The following is a 9,884-nucleotide window of genomic DNA, read 5'->3' as shown; positions in this document are numbered from 1 at the left end:
TCTGACAACCTTTTTTGCTTTCTGTACTCTCAGTGAAAATGATACTTGAGTCTTTTCATTGTAAACACTAGATCACAATTTGAAGCTATATTTGAATTAAAGTACAAAGACTCTTGGAACCTTTCCATTTACCAGAGTAAACTAGAACACCGTTTAAGCATTTATTGAATTAAATGGTTCTAGCAGTACTGCTACTATATTCAAGCCAAGTGCAATCAACAAAAGGTAGATAGGAGTCATTACCTTGACTTTGCCCTCTTCTCCAAATCCTCTGTACACAAAGTCACAAGTAGAGGACATGCAACAGAAGAACAGAACTAGGCCTGAAGGTAGAGGAGTTGGGTCTTGAGTGTGTAGAGGCCTCAGCTCATTCTTGGAAGCAAGAGCCATAATAAATCCTTTGGGATCATTAGTCCTGCTGTACACAGGTTTCTTTGGGCCCCCATATAAACGGGTAAGACTTAAGTGCTTCAAACAGAAACAGCTGGGCTGCCTTTTTGATATTCCAAGGTCTACAGGGAGTCCCGGAGGAAACGAGGCAGCTGCGGAACAGTACTTGTGCTACTCTGAGGCCACATACGGGTCCCATCTCTTGGCCTGTTACTTGCTGGGGGAACCAGGAGGGTAAACTCCGGAATCGAGCATTGCCCTCCTGCGGGCTGTTTCCTTGGCCACGCTGTGGTTTAGTCGCCTCAGCCGTTCCTACAAGACAAGATACGGAATCATAACTTTTTGAAAGGCTTCAGCACTCCCTGTCGACTAGTTGCGGGAAGACACCTTGGGCTTGTTCCGTCTCAATGTCAGTCTTCTAAGGAATTTAAGAATGTACTGAATACAAAGTTCTATTACGCCCGACACTAGCTGACAACTCCCTTTCTTTCATTGCACTGGGGACTTCGGGATGTCCCTGAGGACCTGTAAAGAATCACTGCTGGCGGGGAATTATTTTACCTGCGCATTCTGTAGAATGTTGTTGACCAAGACAACCCGCCGCCGGGCATTAAGTAGCTTCTTCACGTAGGGGTCGAGGTCCAGGGCCACTTTCTGATCCTCATTGATTCGGCATAGTTCTGGGGGATGGAAGGAAGGAGCAGCTAACACCTAATGGTTCCCTTCATGTTCGTAGGAAGAGCAGGCTGGTGAAGGATGCAAACACGCCTGCACTCGCATGGGCCGGCCACTAAAAACTCATGAAAGCAGGAATCCACTGCAGCCCTGCAGCCCTGCAAGCAAACGACCGAAACGTACGCCGAGCTCCGCTAAACATGAGGCCCTAAAAGTGCGTTGCAGGGTCGCTGGTCTACGGGGTGCTTACTCACCAGTAGCTAGGTTGTCAATTTGTTCTCGTAGCTCTACCTGGCTCTCTCTGCAAAGAGGTAAGAGGCACACACTGTTAGTTAATGGGACTCGAAAACCCCACTCCCCCAGGGAGCCCCCAAATGCCGGGAGAAAGGCCTACTACGCCCGGCTTCCAGCTCACCCACCCGGCCGGCCGCCCCTTCCGGCACAGGCCCCGCCCCTTCCGGCACAGGTCCGCTCTCCCCCGAGGAGCGGCCCCGCCTCGCCCCTCTCTCTCGGACCTGACCGCGTGGACGTGAGAGTCCAGCTGCTGCACAGCGGGTCGCAGGAACTCGAGAAGCCCCTCGGCGAAGACGTCGCGGCCTGCGGGACCCGCCACTGGCGTCCCTGCCCCGGACACAGCGGCGGAACCAGCCGCCGCCATCACGAGCAGCCCTTCCGCCGGGAGCGTGCCGCGCGGGCCGCCGGGAACTGGAGTCGCGCTGAAGTGCGCCACCAGGGGACGCCCGGGAGCTGCCGACTGGACCCAGAGTCTCAGCGACCGGGGGCGGGCCGGGCCGGGCGGAGCCGAGCTGCAGTTCCTCGGAGGCCCCCGGAGAGGCGGTGTTTGGGGGGCGTCTCCAGACCTCCGCGGGGCTGGGAGGCGCTATTTTGGGGGCGGTTATCTTTGGTGTTCTGCAAAGGTGAAAAATGCTTGTCTCGCCGGTTGCGCTTCGCCCTCCCGTGCTAACCAGATTGTATTTATAATATATGTAGTCTCGTATTTCTGACTTTGAGAGAGTACTTTTTAATGTCACTATAGTGTCTACAAAACTTCATAGGAATATTATTGTCTTAAAAGGGAATGAAATTCTGATACATGCCACCATGTGGATGAGGCTTGGAGACTATGCTGAGTGAAATAAGCGGAGCAGAAGGACAGATTATGTCTGGTTATTAGAGCAGTCAAATTCATGGAGATGAAATGTGGTCTAGGTCTCTATCAGAACAGGGTTGCCAGGGGAATTACTGTTTAATGGGTAGAGTTTCAGTATGGGATGACTAAAAAGTTCTAGAGATGAGTAATGATGACACGGTAATGTGAATTTACTTAATGTCACTTAACTGTACACTTAAAAATAGTTGAAGTGGTAAATGTTATGTGTAGTTTGCCACAGTAAAGCAACATTTAAAACCTACATATGTTTCCATATTTTCATTCCTTCAAAAAGTTTCCTTAGTTTTGTGTTTTTCATTGCTTTCCAGAGTTTACATGTCTTGTTTAATTCTCAACACAAAGTACAGTCTCTTAAGCTCTAGAGTGTTCCAGCGGCTCGCAGTCCTGTGACTTTACACCGTCGGGTAAGGTGCATGTAGAATTTCTCCTGAGGGCAAAGGGGTCCCCCGAGATAAATGGCACCAGAATGTTCGGCCTTGAGCTTCATCTTCAGGAATAAAAGAGGAAGTGTTTTTTGTTTTGTTTTTAAGATTTTATTTATTTATTTGACAGAGAGCACAAGCATAGGGAGTGGCAGGCAGAGGGAGAAGCAGGCTCCCCACTGAGCAGAACTGGATCCCAGGACCCTGGGATCATGACCTGAGCGAAGGCAGACACTTAACTGAGCCACCAAGGTGCCTCTATTTATTTATTTATTTTTAAAGTACACTCTACCTCCAACGTGGGTCTTGAACTCACTACCCGGAGATCGAGAGTCTCATGCTCCACCAACTGAGTCAGCCAGGCACCCCTGAAAGATTTTATTTTTTTTCCAGAAAGGGACTTTAGAATTCATCTTTCCATGGTTTCTTGGATACCTCTGTAAGAGAGACCAGGCAAGGGTCTGTTGAAAGAAAACCAACAACCCAAGATGGGGTCACTGATGTCAGGCCAAGTCAGCAGATCTGGGCTTTATGCCAAACCTAATTGCAGTTTCAGCCTCCCCCAGCAATGTAGTCTTAACTGGTCAGTCAGGAATTTTCTGGTCAGCACCAATAAGGCAATTTGTCACAAGGGCCCTCTCCATCTCCCCACCCCTCCCCAAGGAAGGCGAGGTCATTTGCAGGAAAGGACCCCCCCTCTGCCTTTCCCCCAAGGGAAGGTGACCTTGCCTGGAGCAATCCTTTCCTTTCTTTTACTATTATGTTTTTGCCCCACCCTCCTTCCTACAAAACCCTTCCATTTTGTGCAACTCCTCAGTGTTCCCCTCTCCTTGCTTGATTTGTGAATTAATAAAGCCAATTAGATCTTCAAATTTACTCATTGGAGTTTTTGCTCTTTAACAAACTGAAAGCACATCCTCTAAGGGGAAAGCCAGGTAGCAACCACAGAGGAGAGAGGAGATGGGGGGAAAACTAGAAAGATAAAAGGGCAGGTCTCTGGGGCCTTCTCACGCTCCTCAGCTCTGCCAAGGCCAGCGCTCCACCTTCGGCTTCTGACTCCTTTGTGATAAGCAGGAGTCCTGGAGTCTAACCAGATCAGGGTCTGACCAGGGAGCCCACCCATGGGACATGTGGGGACAGCAACTCTCTAGAAGCACCAGTTGGGAAAAAAAAAAAGCTGGAATCTCAGGCCTCACTGTTTCCTCTACTCCTTTCCACACCCATCCCAGTGCTGCCCTCTTAGGCTCTGCCATTGAAGCATTTAGGTGTCCCTAAACCAAGTTCTGAACTCGCAGAAACTGGGAGGATGAGGAAATCCCTGTCCCTTACCTGGGCCTGACTCTCAGGGCCCCCTTCCCAGTTGTAGTCTCCCCTCCCCCAAGTGGGACCCTCTGAAAACTCTGACCACCCCCCTGTCCCACCCATCTAGCCTGCTGGGCAAAGGGCCTGGTGGGGTTTACCACCTGAGCCCGCACAGCTCCTCCTTGCAGAGCCGCCTCAGGACCAGCAGGGACAGGGCAGGTCAACCCAAGCACCGCTCAGGTAACCGAGGAGAGCGGACAGGTTTTCTTTTCTTTTTTTAAAAATTTATTTGAGAGAGAGAGTGCACATGAGCAGGGAGAGGGGCAGAGAGAGAGAGGGAGAAGCAGCCCCCCCCCCCCAGTAGGGAACCTGACAACATGGGGCTTGATCCCAGGACCCTGGGATTCTGATCTGAGCCGAAGGCAGACGTTTAACGGATTGAGCCACCCAGGTGCCCCCGAGAACAGGGCACTTCTTACGACCTACATCTCCTACAGCCTCTATGGAAAAGCCAAGAACTGGAGGGCCACTGCTATGTTACAGAGTGCAAGCAGGGGGGATGGGGTTTCTTCACTGAAGAACTTGTGCCATGATGCCTGGAATTTGATAACATTTAAAGAATGAATAGAGCCAGCACTGGCCTTCAAGCTGTTACCAAATTTCAGAGTTTTTGTAAAACCTGTTAAAAAACAAAATTCAACTAAATAAATCGAGATCTAATTGGCTTTATTAAGTAATTCACAAATCAAGCAAGGAGAGGGGAACACTGAGGAGTTGCACAAAATGGAAGGGTTTTGTAGGAAGGAGGGTGGGGCAAAAAATTAGTAAAAGAAAGGAAAGGATTGCTCCAGGCAAGGTCACCTTCCCTTGGGGGAAAGGCAGAGGGGTCTTATCCCGCAGACAACCTCACCTTCCTTGGAGAGGGCCCTTGTGACAAATTGCCTTATTGGTGCTGACCAGAAAATTCCTGACTGATAAGACTACGTTTCTGGGGGAGGTTGAAACTGCAGTTAGGTTTGGTATGAAGCCCAGGTTTGGTGACTTGGCGCAAGTGACTTCATTTGGGCCTGTGCGTTAAACAGTTTTAAGCAGAATTTAAGAGGTTAAAATGCAAAGGATAAAGGTTTAGGGCATTTTAGAAAAACTCATTTCACCTAAGACTTCCAGATAGCTTTTCAACTGTGCGTACCTCCCAACCCTGTGTCTTTTGGGTTCTGAGAATTCAACTCAATTCTGGCATTATCTCCCCGGAGATAGCATCAGATCCCACACGTTAAGTACCTGATGGCCGCCCCCCTTCAAACACCAGTTGCAAGCCCAGCTTGTCACCTGTGCTTCTGGCTGACCGAGTATAGATGGGAGATTCCCACCAGCCCTCCTTGGGTTCAGTTAATTTGCTACAGTGGCTCTCGGATCACAGAGAAGCATCTTCCTTACTACAATGCCGGTTTATTATGAAAGAACAGAACTCAGGAACAGCCAGCTGGAAGAGATGCAGAGGGTAAACATGTGGGGGAAGGAGCACAGAGCTTCCAAGCCTTCCAGGTGCACCACTCTCCCCAAATCTCCATGTGCCCACCAACCATGAGGCTCCCCGAACCCCATCCTTTCTTACCCAGGCACGATTGCTTCCTTAGCCACTGGTGACGGATTGAAACTCTAGCCCTTGTCCCCGGGAGGTTGGGGAGGTGGGTGGGACTGAAGTTCTAACCCCCCCAACACGGGGTTGGTTCCCCTAGCAACCAGCCTCCATCCTTCGCTACTAGAGGATTTTGGAAAGTCAACATTAACACAACAAAAGGCCCTTTATTGCTCTTGCATCACAGGAATTTTCCAGGTTTTAGGAGTTCTGTGCCAGGACCAGACTAAATAAGGATTTCTTTCATCCCCCCTTCCTTCCTTCCTTCCTTCCTTCCTTCCTTCCTTCCTTCCTTCCTTCCTTCCTTCCTTCCTTCCTTCCCTCCTTCCTTCCTTCCTTCGCCCCTCCCTCCCAGTCCAATGCTGGGCTGGATCCCAGGACGCTGGCTGGGATCATGACGGGAGTGGAAGGCGGGAGCTTAACCAGCTGAGCTACCCAGGCGAGCTAAATACATCTCTTATTATAAGCCACACGATCACACCATGGATATGTTTAAATCTTAAGCCGATAGTCATCTTACACTAAAGGGTAAAGAAATCCAATAAATCGAACCTAAATAGAGAATCAAGTGAATCTTTTAAAGAGGTTTCCTGGGGCCTTATCTACACCAGGCCTGTGGGCCAGCCTGCCCTACACAGTAAACGGGCCATGACTGAGGACTGCTATCACCATCACATGCCCTAGAGCTGTCCCGGCCTCTGTCTCCACCCTCAGGGGTCCCCCTGTCCTGCTGTCCTTTGCACCTAGACCATGTGGTCAGTCAGGGCCCTCACTGGTCAGGGTGCAGTGCAGGTTGGAGAGCCCACCCAGGCAGGAGTATAGGGCAGCCAGGTGGCACCTGGAACATCTCTCCTGCTGGCATGACCAGGTAAAAATGGGAGATAGAGTATCAGGAGCCTGGGGGCGTGGAGATTCCTATTAAGAGGCTGGAGATGGTGTCTGAAGATGGTCCTGGGTCAGAAATCAGATGATACAGCCCCATTGCGGCAACTTTGTGTTTGTGGGGAGGGAGTGAATCCTTAAGAGGTCCCCAGAGCCCAGGGAAATGGAGGCCAGGGCACACTTGCTCTTCCCACATTGCCTGGGGAATCAGTGGGAAAGGTATTGGGCTTCAGAGGGATGGATGGGACAGCCCATGGGAAGAGGAGGGGATACAGAGGCCAAGCCAGGCCCTCGTCCCAGGTCCCAGCCTCTCAGGCCCCACTTACAGTGCTGGTCCAAGCATAGCCCTGCTGCTGGAGCTATGTGATGAGACTCCAGGAAGCCCCAGGAGGGGAGGAAGGTGCTGCTGTTTGGGCTTACAGAGGCAGGGGCCCTATCCTCAGCCAGCCCCTCTGGCCTGGAGGCCTGGAACTTTGGGGAGTGGGAGGCATGACGGAGACTGGACTGGATGGCGGGCAGCAACGCTGCCATTGGTTCCAGATCAGACGTCATGGGGTCATCACGGGGGGACAGGGAGTCACACACGCCCTACTTCTGGCAGCTTGCTCACGCTGCCCCAACTGCCTTCTCGCATTTGACACACACCCAGACAACAGATAGCGTGGAAACTGCTGAGGGTGTGGGCTTCTCCCCAGACACCCTGCCACTACCCAGGTTCAGGCCCACTCCGGTGATTGCACTAACCCAACAGCCCTGAGGATCTCCCAGCCTCCGCCATTGCTCCTGCTAACCCGTCTGCACCTCCCACCAGCATTCTGTGCTATCACCCCATGGGCTGCCTTGAAAATCCTCAGTGACTCCCCACCACCCGAAGCATGAAGCCCAAGCTCTTTAGCAGACAGGCTCTGGGGTACCTGATCTTGTCAGGTGTGTCTCCCACCCTAGCTTGGAGGCCCACTGAACACTCACTCCCCAGCAGGCAACGCACATTTAGGCCTCTGTACCTTTACATTTGTTGTTCCCTGTACTTGGGAGATTCTTTCTCCTTCTCTGTCAAACTTACCCTTGACTTTTAAGTAGGCTCCAGGCCCAGAGTGGAGCCCAATGCGGGGCTTGAACGCAGCATCCTGATTGAGACCTGCGCTGAGATCAAAAGTCAGATGCTTGGGGCACCTGGGTAGCTCAGTCAGTTAGGCGTCTGTCTTCGGCTGGGATCATGATTTCAGGGTTCTGGGATTGAGCCCCGCATCAGGCTCCCTGCTCAGCAGAGAGCCTGCTTCTCCCTCTGCCTGCCACTCCCCCTGCTTGTGCTGTCAAATAAATAAAATCTTAAAAAAAAAAAAAAAAAGTCAGATGCTTAACCCACTGAACCACCCAGGCACCCCAAACTGTCCCTTGACTTTCACAGTCCAGCTCACCAATTTCTTCTCTGCAGTCCCAAGACTCCCTTTTAAAATTTTTTAAAAAATAATCTCTACACCCAAAGTGGGGCTTGAACTTACAACCCTGAGATCAAGAGTCACACGTTCCACTGAGCCAGCTGGGGCCCTAACCCTCCTAACAAACCACACCTTGTCAGTGTCTGCTTGGCAAGCCCTTGGCAGATGGTGGTTGAATGAGTGAAAGGCTGACCCAGAAACTGGGCTCGATCTCCTTGTCTCCTCTACCCTGGACACTCAGCTGGGACCGAGGGTGGCAGAAGTGGGCACAGGGCTCAGGACATGCTGAAAACTGCAGTGAGCAGCAGGGAGGCCTGGAGGGCCTGAGGCTGGTAGGGGTGTTCCTTGTGCCCACCACTGGGAATGAACTCCTTCATGAGGTAGGACGGTTATAGTGGAGGGTCCACTGGGACCTTCAAAGCAGCCCTCCGCCCTCCAACTGCTTCAGGGTTCACAGATTCACACAGATGCTGAAAATGGCAGCCCCAACCTGGTCTTATTAGCTCACCCCACTGCAGGTTGGGCCCATGTAAGAGATGCGTGTAGAGGACATGGGGCAGGTCCTCCTGATGGGCAAAAGGAGCAGGACAGTGGGGCTGGAAGAACCCTGGGACAGGGGATGTGTGTCTGGGCTAGACGAGGCTGCCCTATGAGGGAGAAGCTGAACCACACTCAGCACTCAGCAGAGCACCCCCCCTTCTCTTGCCCAGGGGGTGGAAACATTCAGGACTCTGTCCTGAAATCAACCTCCCAAGTGAATTCCTTCAATGAACTGGAGGGCAGTGCGGTGAAGCTCAATGCCACCATTCCAGTGTCCTGCTCTCCCATTTCCCAACTCCCTCAACATTTTTTTAACCTGAAACCTTGCCCAAAGTATGTGGGGCTATCTGCAAGTAAAAGAAGGGGTGACATGGGTATAGAGGTGTGTGGGGCATTGCAGCCCCCTCCCCTCCACCGGGCCATATTCTTTTCCTCACATAGGCCTCAAAACCCTCTGTAAATCTTAAGAGGATCTCAGTGGATTAAAGGTGGGGGTTGGGGGTGGGGCAAGGCAAGTGGTTCAAAAGCCACCAGATCGGGGCACCTGGGTGGCTCAGTTGGTTACGCCTCCAACTCGGTTTCAGCTCAGGTCGTAATCTCAGGGTCCTGGAATCGGAGGCTGGCATTGGGCTCCACCGTGGGGTGTGTGCTTGGGGTTCTCCACCCCCGCTTGTGCTCTAAAATGAATGTCCAATTTGGGGGCATGCACCTGCCACTCAGGGAGAGGACTGGGGAATAACCTAAGAGAGATGGGTCATCCGAAGCTGAGTTTAGAGGGTGAGGGACCTACTCACCACGCACTTTCCTTTCCTTCTTCCCAAAGGTGTCCTGGCAAGTGCCTGTTGTAACCAGTCATGTGTTTGCAAACGGTACATGGTCCATTGCCAAACAGCACCTCCCTCACAAGTCTTGGGGGCTGGGGGCCTGGGTGGCGCAGCGGTTAAGCGTCTGCCTTCGGCTCAGGGCGTGATCCCGGCGTTCTGGAATCGAGCCCCACATCAGGCTCCTCCGCTATGAGCCTGCTTCTTCCTCTCCCACTCCCCCTGCTTGTGCTCCCTCTCTCGCTGGCTGTCTCTATCTCTGTCAAATAAATAAATAAAATCTTAAAAAAAAAAAAAAACAAAAACAAACAAGTCTTGGGGGCTGACCAGAGTCTGCAGTCTACCTAAGGGACTATCCTTACAACTGGCCTTGCCCAAATAAAAACCCCTTCCAATCACATGGCCTCATATTCCATTTTTAATAGACAAGTGATTATAGCACAGAAACCAGATCAGGTGGCTTTTTAGAAAGCATGGTTCTGTCCTCTACCACCACCTGGTCTTTTCAATGTCACTTTTCTCAGCACTAAACCGCTTGCCTCACAATCAATCCAGAGGCTAAGCCCAATCATACAGATAGGATTCAAGTCCAGGCCGTCTTAA

General features: G+C 51.5%; 1 protein-coding gene across 2 annotated transcripts; it reads right to left on the bottom strand.

Annotated features, from left to right (window-relative positions):
• Positions 1-147: 147 nt before the first annotated feature.
• SNAPIN (SNAP associated protein) lies at positions 148-1,780 on the bottom strand. 2 transcript variants are annotated; one of them, XM_040635674.1, is made up of 4 exons: positions 1,485-1,780; positions 1,320-1,366; positions 952-1,070; positions 148-702 (listed from the first exon to the last, which is right to left on the bottom strand). In XM_040635674.1, the coding sequence occupies exons 1-4, from the start codon at positions 1,721-1,723 to the stop codon at positions 601-603; spliced, it is 507 nt and encodes a 168-aa protein (XP_040491608.1). In that variant the 5' UTR covers positions 1,724-1,780; the 3' UTR covers positions 148-600. The 2 variants fall into 2 exon arrangements, with proteins under 2 accessions (XP_040491608.1, XP_040491609.1); XM_040635675.1 differs by having other exon boundaries at positions 1,581-1,769.
• Positions 1,781-9,884: the final 8,104 nt, after the last annotated feature.

The sequence above is a fragment of the Ursus maritimus genome, unplaced genomic scaffold (assembly GCF_017311325.1).
Source record: "Ursus maritimus isolate PB19 unplaced genomic scaffold, ASM1731132v1 scaffold_2, whole genome shotgun sequence".
NCBI lineage: Eukaryota > Metazoa > Chordata > Mammalia > Carnivora > Ursidae > Ursus > Ursus maritimus.
The sequence above is the reverse complement of the archived record's forward strand: the minus strand, read 5'-3'. Positions and strand labels throughout refer to the sequence as shown.